Source organism: Mirounga leonina, unplaced genomic scaffold (genome assembly GCF_011800145.1).
Source record: "Mirounga leonina isolate KUSES-001 unplaced genomic scaffold, KU_Mleo_1.0 Mir_91, whole genome shotgun sequence".
Taxonomy (NCBI): Eukaryota; Metazoa; Chordata; class Mammalia; order Carnivora; family Phocidae; genus Mirounga; species Mirounga leonina.
The window spans coordinates 37,987,161-38,009,186 of record NW_023270839.1 but is presented as its reverse complement, the minus strand read 5'-3'; the positions used below and the strand labels follow the sequence as shown (position 1 = coordinate 38,009,186).

General features: G+C 51.4%; 1 protein-coding gene across 4 annotated transcripts in view; it reads left to right on the top strand.

The window, feature by feature from the left end:
• Nucleotides 1-883: 883 nt before the first annotated feature.
• CA12 (carbonic anhydrase 12) overlaps nt 884-22,026 on the top strand; it is a 53,010-nt gene continuing 31,867 nt past the window's right edge. For all 4 annotated transcript variants that reach the window (XM_034994707.1, XM_034994706.1, XM_034994705.1 and 1 more), the window contains exons 1-2: nt 884-982; nt 6,354-6,374. In XM_034994707.1, the coding sequence (XP_034850598.1) occupies nt 901-982; nt 6,354-6,374 (103 nt within the window). In that variant the 5' untranslated portion in view covers nt 884-900. The remainder of the gene's footprint in view (nt 983-6,353; nt 6,375-22,026) is intronic.

Here is a 22,026-nt window from a genome sequence, read left to right as displayed (position 1 = left end):
AAAAAAAAAAAAAAAGAATACACATATGTGTGAAACGTGGGCAGAAATGAGCAACAGGTGATGATAATATGCACTGGAAGCTGAACCCAGGACACAACGCAAAACGCCTAGTACAGTGCCTGACACATAGTAGGTCATCAACAACACGCCTTTTTCGTCCACGGCTAACCCACGGAAGGGCTACCGCTCCCCCCGGCTTCCGAGAGAACGGACTGACACTGTGAAGCAGCTTACGTGTTACTGGGGCAAGTCTAACTGCTTCGGAAAGCGGTTCACCGTGTACCCTGCTGCGCTCTTCAGCTCTTCTAAATGAATTTCTTTGTGTCCACGTGAACAGGCAAGACCTTCCCAGGCTGCACCGTCCAAGCGGCCGCGATTCGGAGTTGAACGCAACCTCTCTGCTCTCCTTTCCAGTCCCTAACGTGTGCCTGGCACACGACGAGGGGGGCCCCCGAAGGAGGCCCTGGCCCACCCGGCATTGTACTTAGGGGGCTTCCCGGTAAGGGCTGCGACAGCCCGGGGCAGCGACCCCTGGGGCCGGTCCCTAGGCGCACCCCCCCCGTGGGGCCGACGACAGGCGGCTCTCCCGACCCCTGCCCGCCGCTCCCACGAGAGACCCGGCTTCCCCGGCGAGCGCCGCTGAAGTCGGGCTCCCACTCAGCTCGCCACCGGGGCGCCAGACCTGCTGTGGGCAGGGCGTGCTCCCCCGCGCACGATGACATCATGTGCTTGGCGCTGAGTCGCTCCATAAGAGCGGCCCGCCACGAGCCGGGCGCCCAAGAGCAGGCGCGCTCGCTCGGCCGGGCTGCGCGCACGCGGTCGGTCCCCAGCGCGCGAGCAGAGGCGCGCGAGCCCCCGCTCCCCGACCCGGCGGCGCCCCCGCCCCGCCCCCGCCGCGCGATGCCCCGCAGCCTGCGCGCCGCCGCCGTCCTCCTGCTCCTCTGCTTCAAGGCACAGCCGGCCGGCCCAGCGCCGCTCAACGGTAAAGTGTCCGCCCGCTCTTTCCTCAGTCCCCGGCGCGCAGCCACACCGGCCCGGAGGATTGCCTGCGGGGCTCGCTAATCCTTTTGGCGGGGAGCGTACTCGCCAGTGGCGTATTTTTAGACACTTTGGAAAACGCGTTTTGGAAAATTCTTTTGCCTTTGGAACGCACGACCTGTTGCGATGGGGGGAAGCACGTGTCTTCGGATTAAAACATGCTCGTGTGTTCTCGGAGCTCGCCCCAGCTCTGGAGGGGTGGGTGGCTTGGGAACTTGCTAAGGGGGGGGGGAGGGAGAAGGGGAACCAGGATTTAAAATGCTGTGCCCCGATCCGCGATCCACGTGCAGATGGTCGAGGAGTCCATGTGGCGTCGGAGCCGCCTGGTTAGCAGGAAGGGTTTGCAATGCCCCAGCTGCAGCACCTTCCCGCAGTGGTGGATGCTTTTCTTTGGAGGAGAGCCTCTTTTTTTTTTTTTTTTAAGATTTTATTTGAGACAGAGAGAATGAGAGAGAGAGAGAGCATGAGATGGGGGAGGGTCAGAGAGAGAAGCAGACTCCCTGCTGAGCAGGGAGCCCGACGTGGGACTCGATCCCGGGTCTCCAGGATCATGACCTGAGCCGAAGGCAGTCGCTTAACCACCTGAGCCACCCAGGTGCCCTGGAGGAGAGGCTCTTTACCATTAAGTTTTACCTCCAAGTCAAAGGGATGATGCATCCCATTATTAATCATTGTTTTTCTCCAGAAGGGCTCTACTGTCTTGAACGTGTGTGTGCACTCGGAAGAGCATACACACCTCACTTCTGAGTGTAATTAGGGCTCTTAACCCCGAAAGGCTGGAGGCTGAGGGTGCCCAAGGGGATGGCAGGAGGAGGTGTGGGGACCTTGGGTCAAGGCAGTGAGTTTGGGTGCGCAGCCAAGGTCAAGGTTAGTTAATCCTTAGGAGCAAGGAGAGGATGACAAGCTTTTGCCTGCCTCTCCAGCTGCTGGCTGAGCACTTTTCTGGGGGTAGATAGTGAGTTTTGTGGAAACTTCCCCAGGAACTGATGGTAGCTCCTGCCCTTGACAGAGTGTGTTCCAAGTTGTAGGGACATTTGTAGGTGCTATCGGTCCTGGACCGAGGTTAGGCTGAAATATTTGTAGGAGGGCTGAAAGTGACTATGATGGCTGGAAATGGATCCTCCCTTGCTAGACAGTGGTGTGGGAAATTGATCCTGCTCTGTAGCGTGAAGACTCAGAGCCTCCTTCTCTGCTGGAGGTCACACGGTGTCGGTGGGGCTGGGTAGGAGGGAGGTGGGGGAGCTGGCCTGTCACAGCGTTGGCGTTACTCTTAACTCAAATCCACTGGCTGGTAAGATATGCTTGGTATTATTTCCCTCGTCTGGTCCAGAAGAAATAGAAGGTTGGGGGACGCCCGGGTGGCTCAGTTTGTTAAACACCGGACTCTTGATCTCAGCTCAGGTCTTGATCTCCGGGGTGTGAGTTCAAGCCCCACGTTGGGCTCCATGCTGGGCATGGAGCCTATTAAAAAAAAAAAATTGGTGGAAGAAAGGGGTTACATGAAAGTGGAAATTAATTTTTAAAACTGCAGACTTTGACACGTATTCCCCTTTTGAGAAAGCTGCACCGGGACCTGAAGTTTTGTGAGAAATCTCCCTTGTAGTTCCAAGCTGCTCTGAGACAGGAGAGAAACAGCCATTCATTGGCTCTTTCCAGAAAGCCTGTTACTACCCTCACTCTGGGGCAGCCCCTCCTCCCTTCCCTCTCTTCCCCTGCCATCCCTGCCCTCCCCTCCCTCTCCTCCCTCTCTCCCTAGCCCCTGCCCTTGCCCCTGCCCTTTTGCCTCCCTTCCCCTCCTCCTTTGCCTTCCTTCTCTCTCCATTTTCCAAGTCGGGGTGGGGGAGCTTGCAGTCAAAAAGCCACTTTCACCCCCACACTGAGTAGCCAGCCTGCCTACCCCTAGAGTCCAAGAACACAGTTTTTATTCTGTTATTCCTCCTGTAGGTTTCTTGACTGTTTAAGTGCCTCAGGGGACAAGGTCAAAGCCAAAGTCACCGAGATGTAGAGTGTCAGTATTAACACAGGGTGGGGAGTAGAGGGGGGTTAAACTAGGTAATGAGGTCAAAGTGTGGTCTACCCTCCTCCCAGAGCATTTAAACTCCCAGCATTTGGCACTGGTAAATGTCTGGGGGAAAAAAATGACTGGAGTGGGGAAGGAGGGAGCATAAAAAGGTGAGGTCACGTGTCTTCTAGAGAAAACCTTTGAATGCTGACTTGCTGTGGGGAACATTTCAATGATTTCTCACAGAGTCTGCTCTGCCTGAACCTGGTATGGAGAGCTGAGCAGTCTCTGGCAATGACGGTTACTCAGAGAAGGTTCTAGCACCCAGATCAGGAAGCAGGCAGGGCCCTGAACCCCTGGCCTGGATCCTCGTCTGTCCCACTTCCTCAGTGAGCTCGCCGGGCATTCTCCCTGCCCGGTACAGAGTAGGCTTGCAGGTTCTAACAGGCATCGAGCTGGGCCTCCCAGGTCTCCCACACAGAAGAGGAAAAAGGTCCCTCCTGGAAAAGCCTGCTCCCTGAGGAAACCTCCAAGGTGTAGGTAGCCGCAGGGGTTTTGGCCCGGCCTGCCTTCTGCGTGTGGTCAGGACTCCTGCCCTAACCAGGAGGCGGGGAACCATGAGGCGCCACATCCAAATAACACACACACACACACACACACACACGTCCCTTCAGAAAGTCTTCCTCGGGTCAGTTCTGAGCTGAAGAGGGACCAGGCTGGGCCCTGACCTTCATCAGATGACCCCCCCAACATTCAGACCACCCTCCCCTTCCTTCTACGGTGCTGCTTCTCCCCAGCTTCCAGCTCCCCAGTCCTTCCGGACACTGTCATTTATACCCAAAGCACCAGGGCCTGAGGACCAGGCAGGCTTGCCTGGAGAGAGGAAGGCAGGGAAGTTCACTCTGGATGCTGCTGCTTTTTAAGAACGCATCCCTGGTCCTGTGTCACCACCGGAGGTCTCAGTCCCCCATGTCCACTCTGTGACACTGGCCCCTGAGCTGCCCGCAGTATTTCCTGGATGCCTAATCTAAGGATGAGCCTCGACCATAGGGAAGACCTCAGCTTAGCAAGCTTTGGTGGGGAGAGCTCAGAAGAGGTGGAATATGAAAGGCTATGATTTGATTTGGGGGCGGGTGCAATTAAAGTCCTGGCCAAGGCAGGACTGCTCGGAGGCTGCAGCTGTTTTTCTGGTGGTCTCCAGGATCACGGGAGTGGCCATCTCTCCGGGTTAGCTGTGAGGATGAACTCCCCCAATCCTCATGAACGTCCGTGTGCTGAGCTTCCAAGTGCTCTGCCCGGCTACCTGGCAATGATCTGGTTTCTTCTAGCTCTGAAATCCAGAACTGGATTTCAGTAGCAAAGCCCTCAGACAAAACCCCTAAAGAGGTTTGAGGTCCCCTGTAGCTTGGTTCCAAGGCAATGCCTTCTTTGTTCCTTTCCAGTGTCGTTTCGGGGAATGCGCTGGCAGTCCACTCGGGGCTTACGCACAGGTTTGGTTCTGCATGTCTTCAGCTAATTGCTAATTCCCGGGAGGTTAATCTTGGGACTCTTAACTCCTGTGGGGTCCATAGCAGGTTTTAGGGGTTCTGCGGACCTCCTGAAATTAATTGTACATGAAATTTTGTGTGTCCAAGCCTATGGACATTTTTATGGGGAAGAGGTCTGTAAGTACTCATTAGATATTCTAAGGTGTCTGAACACCAGCCCCCCTCGCTCCTTGGCGATTGAGAAGGAGACTCGAAGATTTCCCAAGTTTGCTGGAGGTACTGGTAAATGTGGAGAGACACTTCTTAGCAGGCACTGATCTTCCACTTCATGCAGGGGACTGTCATTGCCTTACATATAAAACAAGGTGATAGGCTGCAGGTGGTGCGCAGAGACCTCACCGCTTCTCTTCCAGGGAGGGAGGACAGTAATAACACCTCAACCTAAACAAATCATGGAGGAACCCTGCAGGCCTATTTTACTGAGATGTGGAGATACTACCCAGATTGAAAAAGGCTTCAAAGTGCTCTAGGGACCAGGAAAATAGCGAGGGGTGTCAGGGGCCTGATATTTTATTAAAAAGCCTTGGAGAACCATCTGACACTTTAAACCATGTACAAGTGTAACTAGATACAATTACCATTTTGAAAATTAAAAACCAAATTCATTAAAAGCACTGAGGCAAAGAAAGGAACCAGAACAACAGAAAACCGTGGGATTAAACTAGCTTTTCAAAAGCAGCAAAATTCTCTTTTTGCTTTTAAAAATCACTGTTGCCTTGGGTAGGAAATGCTCGGTTGCTGTGACGGGTGCAGGTTGCTGGTCAGTTAGGTTTTGCTGCAGATCAGCTCCCTAGAGAGAACGGGGCCGTGAGAGCCTCCTCTTCCGACTGTACCCTGTGGGCCCCGCATCGTGATGGCAAGAGAAGCCAGGAGAGGTACTTGGGATGTGAAGAGTCCCCTCTCCCTGGATATGTCCCCTGAGGCACCCCGAGTCTCAGGGTCTCTGTGTCCTTCTGGAGGTGAAGAGGGAGGTGTCAGGCAGGGTACCAAGGGTGGAACTCTGCAACATCTCTTTTTCCAAAATATGTTTGGATGTAGGAACGGGGGACTTCTGTGCGTGAAGGGTGTGCAGTGGGAGGTGGTAGGTGACTTTCCTGATATTCCTGGCAGAACCTCTCCTACACCTTCTCTCCCCCAACCCCCGAAATTCTAACTCGGGGGAGGGGGGCAGCTTCCTCAAAGAAAAACTTTCCTTTTGAGCGGAGTTTTCTCCTCTTTAGGAACTGATGTGAATGGCTCTCCAGGGTGTGTTGTTCGGTGGGAAAGAGCAAGAGGCCTACCAGTGTTTCCAGTATGTTGACATCTGTGTTGCAGAAATGGGGAGAAAGAATGTGATTACATATGCGCGTGTAGTCACCGTGAAAATGTTCCCAGCAACTCATAAAACTGGCTTTCTCTCTCCTGGAAGCAGGGAGATCGGGTGGGAGGAAGAGCTTTCATTGTGTACCCTTTGGGAGCTTTTGGGGTTTGAGCCTTGTGAATTTCTTTTACGTCTTCAGAAAATAAAATATGGCTTCTCTAGGATCTGGGAGGCTTCTAATGAAGCCGCCTCCGCGGTCCTTGAGCCCCTGCACCCACTCGCGGCCCCGCGCCTCCCCCTGGCGGCTCTGGGAAGCGGCCGACGTGACACAGACTCTGACAATGTCCTGCCGTCTGGGCATCCGCCTCCTTTCCGACCTCACCCATTTCAAAATCCAATCTGTAGCGTTTTCTCTCACTTGCTTAAGCTCCGTTGTACTTACTTTGCTTTGTTTTGTTCTTTGCAGGATCCAAGTGGAGCTATTTTGGTAAGTAGAGATCTTAAATACTTTTTAAAAAAAAAAAGATTTATTTACTTTAGAGAGAGTGAGCGCGGGGGGTGGGGGCGGTGGAGGGGCAGAGAGAGAATCTTAAGCAGACTCTGCGCCGAGCACATGCCTGACATGGGGCTCGATCTCATGACCCTGAGATCATGACGTGAGCCGAAATCAGGAGTCGGATGTCTAACCAACTGCGCCACCCAGGCGCCCCTTAAATACTTTTTGGAGGAGATGGCTGTATTTAATGAAAAAGCCAGAAACGCCATGATCTGTGGAGGTTATTGTGGGGGCTGAGAAGAAGGACTCTGGTATCATTAAGGGAGCACAAAGGCTTCTCTAAAGAACCGTTCCGCACGGGCTGCATGCCGTACTTTCTCCAAGCACAGGAGCCTGCTCCGTGCACTCAAACTATGAATCCTAGCATTCCGGTTTCCAGATTCCTGCAAGGATTTCTGCCAGACCTCCCAGGTGAATGTGCCTCGGTTACCTCCAGACTACAAGGGCCTTGGGTGGGAGAGAGACCTTCTCCTCCATAGGACATTTATTCTACAATAAACAAAGCATAAAGGGCTCCTTTCTGGAAGTTTGGCTCAGACCCCAGAATTTAAGCTGTCCGCGTGTCTAGAATTAACGTCTTGTTGCCATGTTTGTAAGCATGCGGAGTTCAGAGGTGGTGATGGCCTGTCCTTACTGAGAGGGATGCCTGCCCCGTGCGTGAGAAGGGAGAGGGATGTCAATATGCAGCGGGGTTTCCGGGGCATTGACAAGAATGACATTAGCCATCTCTGGCAGTCCTGCGAGATAAGCAGCTTGAAGTTAGCTCAGCCAGTGTGTGAAATGGACTGGAAATTTGGTCATCAGCTGGGGTGGGAATGGGAGGCCGAGTGCCAGGTCCACGGACAAGTGCAAGAATGTTAATAATGTCTTGTGAGGGACAGTCAGGAGCACGGGACAAGATAGATTATTCTGGAAAGACGAGGCTGGAACTGGCCTCCCTGGCACGGGAGGAGGGTTGACAGGCAGAGGATTTGATCACCACAGTGGAAGCAGAATCCACAGCAAAGTCTGACTTAGATTTGCAAAAGCTAGCCTTTGGCTGTTTGTTAGCCCGGGAGGCATAGAAAAGTCACTGAGTTAATTCGCCAACCACCTACAGGCCAAGGTCTCCTGGCTCCGGCGTTGCATGGCTCCATCATTATGTACTTTCTTGTGCAAGACACGCTGCTAAGTGGGTGAGTAATTAGAAGGGGAGGCTGTGCTCTGTAGCTGGGAGTACTTACAACTCCCAATTCAAAGCTGAATAGAGAATGGCAGGTAATGAATAAATGGTTTAGTGCTCTGAGGGTTCCGAGGAAAGAGTGCTAGGGCTGGATGGTCAAGGAAGGCGCCCTGGAGGGGGAGGGCTTTCACCTGGACCTTGGAGGATGGAGAGGATTCAGTGGGGGTAGGAAGGAAGTGCTGTTGGCTAAGATGATGATGGCATCACATGAGCGGAGACAAGAAACAACAAGATGGTTTATGGGGGGCAACATCTACAGAAAGAGTTCCAGGGGAGTGATTAACTCTTAAGGTCAGAAACAGAGGTTGTATCGAGCAGGGGAGACATGGAGGGGCAGGCTGGACCCTTCTCATTTTGTCCCAGAGATGGAGGGGCAGGGCAGGGAGTAATCTGTGTTTTAGGGAGAGTCACGTGGTAGTGGGGGCTGGAGAGGGAAGGATGGGGGGCAGGAAGGTGTCTGGCCTTTGCAGAATTCCTATTTGAGGTCTTCACATCCAGTTTGGGGATGGCAGTCAGAGGGAAGGAGAGGCCAGGCAAATGACTCGACCCAGGAAGACTGAGCAGAGTCTGGGCCTCAGGGATCCTCGGGAGGGAGGCTGGCCATGTGCGGGGTGACGGGAGCAGCGCAGAAGCATTTCCTGACCGCTAGCTCTGGCCAGCCCTCCCTCCCCCTTGCCCTGCACCCCCCTGAGCAGTGCTCTGCTGAGGAAGCAGAGGGCCGAGTCTAATGGTGCGTGACATGCATGGGCTGAGCGCAGAGACAAATCTGGCTTTTGATGAGTGCACGGAGTGCACATGATGTGGGGTCAGCCCTCAGTGCGGGCCAATGAAGGAGGACGGATGCAGGCTGGCCAGGGAGGCGGACAGGTCCAGGCCGGCAGCTGGCACCCGTGGTCAGCATCACCCGGGGAAACAGAGGGCCTGGCATGGGTGCTACGGGGGAAATAGTTTCCAAGCCATGAGGGCCGCACTGAATGAGGCAAGTCCAACCAAATGCCACGTGTTGGTTTTCCCAGGGTGCAGACCTCAGCTACTTTGCACGTAGATGCTGCTGAGTCATCCTGATCCAGGGGCCTCCTGCGGCCTGGAACATAGGGTAGGACTTCTAGAAGCACATGGAAAGAGAACCCTACCCCCACTCCCCCTCCACAAAGTCACCAGGCTGACCTCCCTGCTGGCCCGCCTGGAGACAGGAGGACCATCTGATGGCCAAGCTGGGGCCCGCCCTGCCCCTGTGCACCCCTCCGGGGTGGCTGAAGCAGCAGCTGGAGGTGTGCTGGGTTTAGAACTGCTGAGCAGGCCCTTCCCACCGGAAATCAGTCCCAAATCAATCCTGCTGAGCCCCAGCAGCTCTGCCAACTCTGAGCCGGGGGACAGTTGCAAGTCAGGTTGCCCTGTGAGCGAATGATCAACTCCAGCTTGCTGAAGTGAATCTCTGCCGTTAGAAGTCAAGGTGGCAGGTGCCCTCGTGCAATGGGGGTGGCGGGAAGGAGGTGCGAGGTGGGGGCTGGTCATGTTTAGTTCCTTGGTGTGGGGGCTGTGTTCAGATAGTGACGAGTCATCAAGCTGTTCACTGATGATGATGCACTGTTCTGTGTGTGTATTATATGCAATAAAAGAGTTAACAAATTCCAGCTGGCTGGGAGAGTCATCCTTACCCTGGAAGTTTTTTGGCCCTTTCCCACAAAAACCCAAAAAAAACCAACACAAAAAACCCTTAGTATGTTCAAAACAACAGAGCAACCAAAAAGAATGACTGTGTTGGAACCAAGGACCTAAGAGCACGTCATGTGAGCAGAGAGTGGGCTCCGCGCTCCAGCCCCGAGCACACTTGACATTGCTTCGATGCTCCCCAGATGTGAGCTCGCTCAGACACAGAAACCACTGTCTGCTAGAGATCTGGGAGGAATCAGATAAGCCTTCAGTACCCACCACCAACCCTCACTTTGTTTCCTGCGATTAAGAATTCCTCATATCAGTGAGGTCATATGATACATGTCTTTCTCTGATTGACTTATTTCGCTCAACATAATACCCTCCAGTTCCATCCACATCATTGCAAATGGCAAGATCTCATTCCTTTTGATGGCTGCATAATAGTCCATTGTATATATATATCACATCTTCTTTATCCATTCATCTGTCGATGGACATCTTGGCTCTTTCCACAGTTTGGCTATTGTGGACATTGCTGCTATAAACATTGGGGTGCACGTACCCTTTCGGATCCCTACTTTTGTATCTTTGGGGTAAATACCCAGTAGTGCAATTGCTGGGTCATATGGTAGCTCTATTTTCAACCTTTTGAGGAACCTCCATACTGTTTTCCAGAGTGGCTGCACCAGCTTGCATTCCCACCAACAGTGTAGGTGGGTTCCCCTTTCTCTGCATCCCCGCCAACATCTGTCATTTCCTGACTTGTTAATTTTAGCCATTCTGACTGGTGTGAGGTGGTATCTCATTGAGGTTTTGATTTGGATTTCCCTGATGCTGAGCGATATTGAACAGTTTTTCATGTGTCTGTTGGCCATTTGGATGTCTTCTTTGGAAAAATGTCTGTTCATGTCTTCCGCCCATTTCTTGATTGGATTCTTTGTTCTTTGGGTGTTGAGTTTGATGAGTTCTTTATAGATTTTGGATACTAGCCCTTTATCTGATATGTCATTTACAAATATCTTCTCCCATTCTGTCGGTTGTCTTTTGGTTTTGTTGACTGTTTCCTTTGCTTTGCAAAAGCTTTTTATCTTGATGAAGTCCCAATAGTTCATTTTTGCCCTTGCTTCCCTTGCCTTTGGTGATGTTTCTAGGAAGAAGTTGCTTTGGCTGAGGTCAAAGAGGTTGCTGCCTGTGTTCTCCTTTAGGATTTTGATGGACTCCTGTCTCACATTGAGGTCTTTCAACCATTTAAATCTCCCTACTTTCTATTCTGTAGTTGGGATAAAGGCGCCGTGTGACCTCACACTCAAATGCAGCATGGAGAGCAGACTCAGAGCTCAAGAGCCAACTTAAGACTGCAGTGAGGGAACACGTGCAATTAAAAGGCTGATTTAATTACGAATGGGTCTTGTCTTTACCCAAGGTAGAGAGGCTCAGCCAACTCCAAACACCCCCATGACCTCTCCCCCAGTCCAGCTGCCGTCCTGAGGGTGAATGGGAAGAGGCACAAAGCACTCAGAGGAGAGAGGCGAGAAAAGGCTAGAACATGTTTTTCATACCAGGGAGCTGAATCCCTCTCCCTGTGCGTTAGGGATTTCCCTTGAGGCCAGCAATCCAACCCACTATCATTTCTGCAATCTGTGCTGTAGTTCCAGTTACTTCTAATTGAAGTTGTGACATCCAAGGTCTGTTAGGATGTGGTATGGTCCACCCACTCAGAATTATTTCTCAGCTCTTCTGAGTTGCAGAATTGAGGTTTGTGTGTTCTGGGGGCATCTCGGCCTGCATTTCAGTGTTTGCAGCTGGGCTTACCAGCTGGGTGAAACAATAGGGAAGCTAGGATTAGTTCCTAGAGGCAGGTGTAGGGGCAGGGGAGTGGGGGGAGGCAGAAGTGGACAGTGTGCAGAGCCCAGAACCAGGCGGACCTCCATGAATATCTGCAAGGCCACTTTCTGGCTGAATGGCCTTAGGAGAGTAACTTAACCTCTCCCCTCTGAACGTCAGTGTTTCCAGCTACCAAATGGGAGTAAGAGCATCTACCTCCGTGGTTCTCAGAATGCGGGCCTCAGATCAGCAGCATCAGGGTCCCCTGGGACTCAGGATGCCCTAGAAATGAAACAGGTGGAAGGAGGCTGGGAAGAAAAGCCCAATCCCTTCACTCCTGTTCTTTAGCAGTCACAAAGGCACCCTGTTTCGTCTTGTTAGAAATGCAAATTCTTGGGCCCATCCCAGATCTAACTACAAATCAAAAGCTCTGGGGCTGCCCTCCCTGCCCCCCCAAACCTACCAGGGGGTTCTGATGCTCCTGGTTGAGAAGCACCGACCTGCTTCAGGGAGGATTAAGTAAGACAATGTAGGCACAGAGCAAGCACCTAATACAGCTAATCACCGTTTTCTTTCCCTCCACCTCCCAGGGTGGGATTATATTAGCTAATATGTGGGAAAATGCCTCGTAAACTCTGTAGCACCAAACAAACGTGAGCTGTGTTAGAAAGGGCTGGCTTCTTCATGCTTTGCTGAATTACCTGAGTTTTTAATAGCAAGGAGGTTACTGAACAAATAGGACATTTCCTTTGTGAGAAAGGGATTAAACAAAAAAACACAGACTCCTCATAGGCCAGAATGTTCTTTCTAGCCGTGTCCTTCAGGGCAGGGTGGGGTCAGACCTTATCTCCCTCGTGCTTGCCAGGCCTCTAGGGACCAGTTCCCGAGGCATCCTCAGCCTCCCGGCTTAGGCCCTGGGGAGCCTCAAGGCTGATCCTTGATTTGGGTGCCAGGGTGGAGGCCTGAACCTGGGAAGAAATCTGAGGCTGGGCTGTTAGGATTCAGAGCTAAGTAAGTCGAGCCCCAGGCAGGAACCCTCACCCGCCTGAGGCAGAGTCAGGCCTTGGGACTGCAGGATGAGAGCGGGCTGACCAGAGCTAGGAGGGGGTCCTGTCAGGCCTCTGGCTGTGCCCAGACTTGCCCCTTCTGCTACGTGCCCCAGGCATCCAGGTGAGGGCAGAGCACAGCCCCTCCAGGAGCTGGTGAAAGCCCTTGGCAGCCCATCCCCAGCACGCAGAGAGATGAGCCCTGGGGTAAACTAGCTCCAAAGGAAGATTTAAGCCTGACTTCAAAGCAGGTGTGTGAAGGAGGCTCCAGGCAGGAACTGGAAAGTCTGGTTTTCCATGACAAAGAGAACGGATCAGAGATTGTTCCAGCAATCTGCTGGGAGGGAGCGAGGGCCCTCTTTCCTGCTCTGCTGCCATCCTCCTGTGCAGGGGCCACCACAGGGGTGAAGGGGACAGGCACCACTGTGGAGCCCAGAAGCACAGCCAGACTTCCGGGGCCACACCGTGCGGCCAGGTGCCTGCCTTGGACAAAGACCATAATTCATTGATTCTCAGATACACATTTTTTCCTACATTTTAGCATCTCTGAAATAGGGCTATATCATTAATTGTGTCTGGAAGCAATGAAATAGGGTAGTTGATCCACGAAGGCTCGCTGAGAAGCACCTGTCCCATGCCAAGGGCGCAAGGAAAGGAGCTGAAATGATTAATTTCCACAATGAGATAGTGAAAACAGTGGGAGCAAAGAAGTCTAAGACTAATGGCCACAGTACGTACAGTGTCCAACACAGTACCTAGCAACGATGGGGAACCCTATTTGATTTTCAACTAGAACTTTTTCCAATTTTCAGTTCATGTGTGCTTTTTGGTAGTGTTCAATAGTATTACAAGTATTTATAAACAAAGTAAATTGGGCACTCTATATGTGTGTGTGCGTGTGTGTGTTTTAACAAAAGTATTTCTTTAAGGACCAAGCAAGCTCCCCAATTCCCTGACAAGCATTGGACTTTTATGCCAACCAGGAAGGAAGAAATACAAGGACAGCACCTCCTTCTGTCTGTAAAGGTTGACTCAGAGCTGGTCTAGCTCTGCACGGTTTATTTAGCTCATCTAAACTTTTTAAACAATGTTGCAATCATTAACTTGTGACCAGATCAGCTCTGTGACTTCTGGGTGAACTGGATGAGACCCGTCCGGATCTCAGAAGGACACCTGCACAGTCAGGGCAAAGGGTTCATGCAGCCCCCACCTCCTGGGACAGGTGGCTCGGGAAAGGCTCCTTGGCCTTGATGAAAGGGAGATTTACCTAAAGCAGGCAGCGCTGACATTGGCCAATGGTGCCCAGTGCCGTGTTACAGCGACCCCTCCCTGGTGCTCCGTCTTCTGGGAAGTATGTGTGTGGAGTGGAGAAGGGAGGAAAGGTGACTGAAGGTTGTAGAACAAAGATGTTTTGTAGCAAGTCTGAGGCAGTCATGCAAATGACCGTGTTTGCCTTTTAGTTTTGGCCACCAGGAAGCCTAGGGGTAAATTGATTAACTGTCTATTGTCCTATGACCTGCAAATCTAAACAATCTTCCTCATATTGCCCTTCCAGTTTCTAGATTATTTTTCCTGCTCCTAAGCCAAAATGTTATAACGATAGATTTCTGGAATTTTTAGCTAGAAGGGACCTTAGAAGAGTGATACTCTATTTTTTCCACCACTCTTTTATTCCACCCCCCTCCATGGATACCACTGGTTCAAAGATTTGTTTTAACAAATTAATATGTTAGTGAAATAGTTAATTGTCCCCATTTGTTATTATTCAAAGACAGACATAGAAGCCAATCAAAGTTTTCAGTTAGCCTAAGATAATTGGTTCGCACTCATTCCACCATATTGAGTGAATACTGAGGGCCAAGGATTGGACTAGATGCTGAAGAAATGGTGACTGAGGCATGGCGTCCACCATTCTGGGACTGTGAATCTGGGAGGACACCGTGAATTAGATAGGGCCTTCCAGTACAGAGAGAATCAGCATGGAAGAGACCTCACCTAGTGTTTGGGGGGAAGGACCAGAGAAAGCTTCCTGGAGAAGGGAATATCTAAGTTGAGACCTGGAGGACAGATAAAAGCTAGCCAGGCAAAGGGCAAGGGGTAGAAGGGCACCGGGGGCCAAGGGACAAATTGTGCCGTGACCACCTAGGCTGGTACGTTCTGGGGACTACCAAGGAACTCGATGTGAGGGGCTGGGGCTGGGGAGACAGGCCGGGGCCAGAGCGCAAGGAGCTTGTGAGCCAGCTGAGCAGGCGGGGCCTCATTCTGGAGGCAGCTGGGGACTGCTGGAATATTCCAAGTCGAAACCTGAGGTGATCAGGTAAGCATTTTAGAAGGATCACCACGGCTGCAAGGTGGAGAGTGAAAAGAGTGTGAAACGCTAGAGAAAGGGAATTCAAAGGGATGTGGGAGAGGCGCTTGGGGGGGTGGGGCTGAACCAACAGAGGGGTAATAGGGGTCTTGACCTGTTGGTAATTCAGCTGGAAATGTTGACACCTAATAGAAATGTAGACACAGTGCAGCCTGATTGTGGATGAGTGTCTGTCTCTGTTCAAATTGGCATCCAGACTGCCATCTTGCCTAGGAGGGACCCCGGGATGTGGGAGGGATGGGGTGCGGACACTGATATAGCCAAATCCCACCCCCATTTATGAATGAGGCAAGGGAAACTCAGTTCCGCAGTGACCCAAACACGGCATGAGGTGCCGAGCCAGGACCAGCAACTTGGGTCTCCTGATTCCCATCCCATGTGATTTCCTGGTCGTTCGGCGGATGCTCATTATAAAAATTACAAAATAAGCAGGTGTTGCATGCCCCTACACTGCACATCATGACATTGTGTAAATGCCATTGAGGAAAGGCAGTGATTTTTTTAAAAAAGTAAATAATTGAATTTGCCGGGAACAAATTATGCCAAATTAACTTGTTTTTCTTCCCCTCATCAGGACAAAAGGCTTAGTGGTCAGAGAAAACACAATAGACTTAATACCTTTTGACATAGGTAAACATTTGATTCGGTTCCTTGTGCTACACTCATGGGAAGTGGAGATCAAAGACCGGTGTGGGTGCTGGGGGAGAAAAAAAATCCATAGAATCCAGCCACTGTTACTGTTGGCAACACATGGCTGTTCCTCGAGTCGGGGTTCCTCTCGGCGCCATCCTGAATCCATTTCCTTCTCAGGTTCTTAGGAAGAGGATGGGCAGCTAAAGAACCGTGGTGATAGGAGCGAGAACGGGAAGCAGAGGACGAAGCTAGGTGAAGAAGCAGGTCAGACAAGTGGCTCAGAGCGAGTGGGCTGGGCGGCCCCCGGGCGGCAGGGGCAGGAGGAGCTCCCGGTGCGCACGTGTCATGTGAGCGTGGCTGCTGCAGGGCTGGGGCCAGCCTGCGAAGACCGAAAGGACGGGGAAAGCCGGGTTGCTGTGCTCTATCCCTCTGGGTCCTGGGGAAGGAGGGCACGTGTGTGCCCGCATCCACACTCACGTGCGTAGCTACATTCTTCGGTGCGTTTGCACTCACACACACTCGCTCTCCAATGCCCTCGCCGGTGAACTGGAGCGGGCCTCTCACTTACGGCCTGTGCCTCACGGCTTGGAGAGGCGCTCGGGTGAGATCTCTTCTTTTTTTTTTTTTTTAAAGATTTTATTTATTTGACAGAGAGAGACACAGCGAGAGAGGGAACACAAGCAGGGGGAGTGGGAGAGGGAGAAGCAGGCTTCCCCGAGGAGCAGGGAGCCCGATGGGGGACTCGATCCCAGGACACTGGGATCATGACCCGAGACGAAGGCAGACGCTTAACCATCTGAGCCACCCAGGCGCCCCGCTCGGGTGAGATCTTAAAGTGACTCCTCGGTGCTTCCTTCTGGCAGCTCCCCAAAGGTCTCCCCGGCTCTTGACAAACCTTTGGGTGTGATGCTTTCACTTGTGCACCAGCAAGGATAACGCCGGGAATCTGCCATCAGTGAGTGAGACTGAGTGTGCAAGTCACACTGAGTGTGCAAAGCTGCTTGGTCAGAAAACTCTTTCCACCTCGGAGAAGAATGAAGTGTAAGAGCCTGGCATTCTCCGCACGTAACTGCCCCACGAAGCACAGATAGTTCTTCCACTAACAGCCGAGCGCTTACTTCGCAGAGAAGATTAACTTGTCCAGTTATCACTGGAGAAGTTCTTCCCTCAATGGCGTTTTTTTGTTTTGTTTTTTTTTAGCATAAGCCTGCTGCAGGCAGTGTTCCAGGGCCTCTGCAGGGCCTGGGGGTAAGCGAGGAGCCATTTCCAGCCTCAAGGAGAGTCGTCCAGAAAGAGGATGTAGTTCCCCCCCCCCCCCCCCCCCCGGGAGCTGCTCAGGCAGATGCACAGACCCCAGCCCGGGGAAGATGCTCGGGAAACATTTGTTGAGTGAACGAGGAATGAATGGTTTATTTCTCTGTTTATTTTTGGCTCTGGGAGTCAGGGAAGGCACCAGGGAGAGGGTAACACTTGATCTGGGATGATAGGGTTTCAGAGGTGAAAGCAGGCTGAAATGCAACGCCACATGACCATGCGTAGCTCATTCGAAGTAAAAGGAGACCCTGGATTTGTTTTCCGGTGAGGTGAAGGGGAGAACTTGCTCTAAAAGTTTGGCAAACAGCCCGCAAGAGAAAAAGGAAGCACTGAGACAATTTAGCTCAGGAGGGCCTGGGGCCCAGCATGTCTTGGGAGCCTATCACTTCTAGATGGCAATCTTATGCCACCACGTTCATTCCTCACAATGGGAATGGGAGGTGGGGGCTGCCACTTTCATTGTGTGAGTGAAGCTCGGGGACTCTGGGAGATATGCCCGAGGTCACACAGCTTGGTGCGTGGCCGGATGGCTCCAGAGCCCTTTTGCACTTCACGCCTCTCGGGAGAGGAGATAGGAGGAAGTAGCCTGGATGAAGTTCTTCAGGTGTGAGAGACCCATGAAAAAACCACTAAAAAAGGAAAACTGAGGGAGTAGCTTTGCATAACAGCAAGACGGCGATAGGTCAGCTATCAGAAAGCACTTCCTCCTTGTGAAAGCTGGTAAGTGAAGAATTGAGTCAACATCGGGTCCATGGTTCGAGGACAGTCATCCTTTGCTTTAGTTCAGCTTCCCCCCAGGGTGACTGCAGAAAGTTCGAGTCTTTTATCAGATCCCTTTTCTTCCTTATTTCCAGACTCCCCAGGGAATACTGACCAGGTCACAGATGCCTCCATCACTGCTCTTCCCTTCCAGCTCTGGACAGTCAGCCAGGGCTTCCCTGTGGGTCGCCGCTCACCAGCCTCTAACTGTGGCTGCTGTCCAGGCTCCGTGCCCGCTAAAGCGCACTAGGAGCTGCCTCGGTGGCCGGGGCCAGAGGCCCGCCTTGCTGCCTCCGGGTGCCGTGACTTTGGGCTTATCATCCAACCCCTGTGGCCCTGTCACCTCCTCTATTAAATGAGAGGATGCTACCCATATCATAGGGCCCTTATGCAGATTAATTAATACACATTAAGCATATAGAATGAGGGTTGGCAAACTGCCCCATGGGCCAAAGGCAGCCCACCACCTGTTTTTTTTTTTTTTAAGATTTTATTTATTTGACAGAAAGAGAGAACGAGCACAAGCAGGGGGAGCGGCAGGCAGAGGGAGAGACAGGCTCGCCACAGAGCAGGGAGCCCGATGCGGGCTCGATCCCAGGACCCTGGGATCATGACCTGAGCCAAAGGCAGACGTTTAACCGACTGAGCCAAATAGGTGCCCCCTACCACCTGTTTTTGTAGATAAAATTTTCTTGGCACACAGCTGAGAAAATGGCTCACCCATTTTCTGTGTAAATGGCTCACCCATTTTCTGTGTAAATGGCTCACCCATTTACACAGTCCCTAGGAGGCTGTGGTGAACTGAGGCAGGACTGGGTAGTAGTGACAGAAACTGTACAGCCTGCAAATCCTAAAATATTGGCGATCTGGCCGCCTGCCAGAAAATGGTAGCCAAGCTCTGATATACAATGATGCCTGGCACATAGTGAGCGCTCATTACATGGTAGCTTAAAAAACAAAAAAAACTCATTAGGCCTTGGAATTTAACAACAACAAAATGGTTCAGGCCCTGGGATGACACAAGGCAACTACAGTCTAAAAGGAAAATCCTAGACCAGATCTCTCTGCCCACAGTACTCCCTGAGAGCAACGATCATCCCTTTCCCATGGGTCCCCACCAGCACGTAGGCACCAGTCTTGCTCTTTTGGCCCGGAGTCCTCCTGACTATGTTCCCTCTTCCCTGTCTCCAGGCCTCGCCTCTATTCCTCTTTCTGGCCCCAAGATGATTCACAGTGAAAGCACCCAATCCTTTTTTTTTTTTTTAAAGATTTTATTTATTTATTTGAGAGAGAGAGAATGAGAGAGAGCACATGAGAGGGGGGAGGGCCAGAGGGAGAAGCAGACTCCCTGCCGAGCAGGGAGCCTGATGCGGGACTCGATCCCGGGACTCCAGGATCATGACCTGAGCCGAAGGCAGTTGCTTAACCAACTGAGCCACCCAGGCGCCCGCACCCAACCTTTTAAGAAACACCTCCTCCACACTGTATGATCTGGTCCTTCTTACACATGGCCCAGACAAGGCAGTCACGATAGTCTAGTCCCGGCCTCCTCAGCCTCTGCACTACGAACATTCTGGGCAGGATAATTCTTTGTTGTGGGGGGCTGTCCTGTGCACTGTAGGATATTTAGCCGCATCTCTAGCCTCTGCCCACTAGACGCCAGGAGCACCTGCCAACAAGGACTCCAAAATGTCCCTAGACATCGCCAAGTGGCCCCTGAGGGGTAAAATCACTCCCGCTGAGAAGACTGACTTAAAGTTTGAAATAATCACAAGTGGGACAACATTCCTGTCCAGGACACCTAAATTCATATTTAGAAAAAGAGTATTCTTTGCACAGAGGTAGACCTGTTAAAGATGCACCTAGCTTGTATCATTGGATCACTAAACAGAACACTTAGCATCCCAGCCCGAAGCACCAGCATTTGGATGGCCTCAGCTGGGGCTCCGGTTTCACAGAAACACCGGCTGGTGCCCTGCCTCATGCCCGGGTAGCTGAGAAGGCTGGTCCAAGTGCTCCATCCTACAACATGGGGAGGGCCTCCCCGTGAACACATTTCTAGTTCCTCCCCCAGAATCTGGAAGGTGCTTACGAACCCCGTACCTGCCCCACCCCTTGTCCCAGGCCAGTTTTCCAGCTTCATCGGTTTGTACATCTGACTCGACCTCAAGTGATAGGAAGAAATGGCTGGCCGCTTTAAAAGAAGAGTTTATTCACCGATTCACTTATGCTTTTGACCCGTCCTTAAGGATTCCTTTGTGGGCCGGTCCTGGGATTAGAGAGACAAGCATGACGCAGCCCTGGCCTTCAACGAATTGACAGCCGAGGGGCCAGCAGACATGCAAGCCGGCAATTACTGTGGAGCAAATTAAGAGCTGGGACACTGGGCACTGGTGCCGTGGACACCGAGGGAGCACAAAAGGCCTCAGTCTGGGGGCGAGAGTGGCTGTCAGGCCTGCCCGAGGAGCTGATTCTTGAAAGACAAAGGAGCAAAGCAGGGGGAGCGCGTGAATGTTTCTGTGCATGGGTGGGGTGCCGTTTGGGGCTGCGGATGGCTTTCCGTGGCGGACCACAGAGGTCCAGAAAGCAGGTGACAACGTGTGGCGCAGTGAGAGAGCATCAGGCTGCAGCCCCCTCGTGCTGGAGGAGTAGTGATGGGAGACTGCTCTCGCTGGGTCTCTGGTGTTTCAGCAAGTCTCTGGGCAGAGGGGCTGATGGCTTTGGTTCCAGACTATCATTTCAAGGATGTTTATGTAGCAAATCGTTTTATAAACTAGAGATAGTGTCTCCCTCTAGGGGCAGGGAGCAGATTTGTTTGCTATCCTGTAAGATAAAGACAGTGTCTCCCTGGGGGGGCGGGAGGGGAGGTACAGTTGGGCAGGTTTGCCCACTGCCCCTCTAGAAGATTGGGGTTTCCTAAAAGTGGAGTTGCTTGGCCGTGATGCTGAGTGGTTGGCACGGGCAGGTGTCACCTGGCCCTCATTGTGGCGCCCTGTGGAACCGGGGCTTGGGAAACAGGCACAAACGTTGCGATGCTCCTGCTGTGAGTATTAAACTGTCCTTGGTCTCGGACTCAGGAGTCTCGTGTCTTTGCAGTGAAGCTGTGGCAGCCTAACTGGTGAGTTTGGGAGAAATTTTATCTGCCCCCCACCCAAAACTGACCTCAGATTTTTGACAGGTGGCAGTGGGGAAAGCAAAAGCTGGAGAAGGGGGTGGGATCACGAGGGTCTTGAGGGCTGCACTAGAGACCTTGGGATTAATCCTACAGCCTTGAGGAGCCACTGAAGACTGATGGCAAAGTCATGTGCGGCTGCGGTGTGCATCAGTGTGGAGAGGGGAGGGCTGTGGGGTAAGCCTGGAGAAACAAGGCCAGTGGGGGCACAGATATGCAGCTGCAGGGCTGAACAAAGGCCGTGCCAGTGGGGACATAGCAGGGCCAAGTTTGAAAGAAACGTCATGAGATCCCTGATAGCACTTTTTCTGAGGCAGGAGTCAATCCAGATAACTCGTTGCATGTTTTTGTGGTGTCTCTTTAGACCTTTCATGCCGTGACATTTCTGAAGCATATAGACTGGATATCTTCTAAAAGGTCCCTCAGTTTGGGTTTGTCCAAGGGTTTCTCATGAGGTTCAGGTTGTGGGTTTTGGCTTGAATCCTGCAGAAGTAATGTGTCCCTGACTGTGCATTTCATCAAGAGGCACTCGATGTCATCGTTGGTGAGCATTTTGATCACTTGGTTAAGATAATGCCTGATAGCTTTCTCCATTTTAATGTTGCCATTTTCCCCTTTTATAAATCATACATAATCTGTGGGAAGATCCTTTGAGCCTGGGTGTACAAAATGTGAGTATCGATTTTATACTAGATAACAGTATTGTATTAATTGTTAAACTTCCTGACTTGGATAGTTGTGATTATGGAAGGAAATGTCCTTGTTCTCAGGAGACAGACATCTAAGTATTTAAGTACAAGAGGGCTCGATGTCTGAAACTTTCTCTCAAAAGATAGCCCCGACTTACGAGTGTTCAACCTACCATTTTTCAGTTTTAGAATGGTGTGAAAGTGATACACATTCAGTAGAAACTCTACTTGGAATTGTGAGTTTGGGTCTTTTCCTTGGCTAGCGATACCCAGTGTGATCCTCTGTGGTGACACTGGGTGGGGGCAGCGGCCCCAGCTCCCAGGCAGCCACCCCATCACGAGGATAAACAGCTGATACACTTACAACCATTCTGTACCCAGACAACCACTCTGTTTTTCACTTACAGTGCAGTACTCAACAGTTTACATGAGATATTCAACAGGCTTTGTGTTAGATGATTTCGCCCAATTGTAGGCTAGTATCAGCATGCTTAAAGTAGGCTAGGCTAAGCTGTGATGTTCGGTAGGTTAGGTGCATTTTCAAATTACAGGATATTTTCAATTTACAATGGGTTTATTGGGACATAATCCCATCACAGGCTGAAGAAGAACTGTAATAACAATAATGTGTGTATATATATATATAGAGAGAGAGAGTAATAAAGCAGGTGTGGCAAATGTTAACAGCTAGTGATTTTAGGTGAAGAGTATATGGGAATGGATTGTGCTATTCTAAATTTTCTGTACATTTAAAATTTTTCAGAATAAAAAGCTTTTTAAAAAGACACATAAAAGTAAAATCATTATTTCCCTGTGCCTAGCAATGGGACCAAAGGAGAGGATGGGAAGAAGTAAATTGTGATTCTAGGTTTTGGTGCAGTGAGTGGTACCATCAGTTGA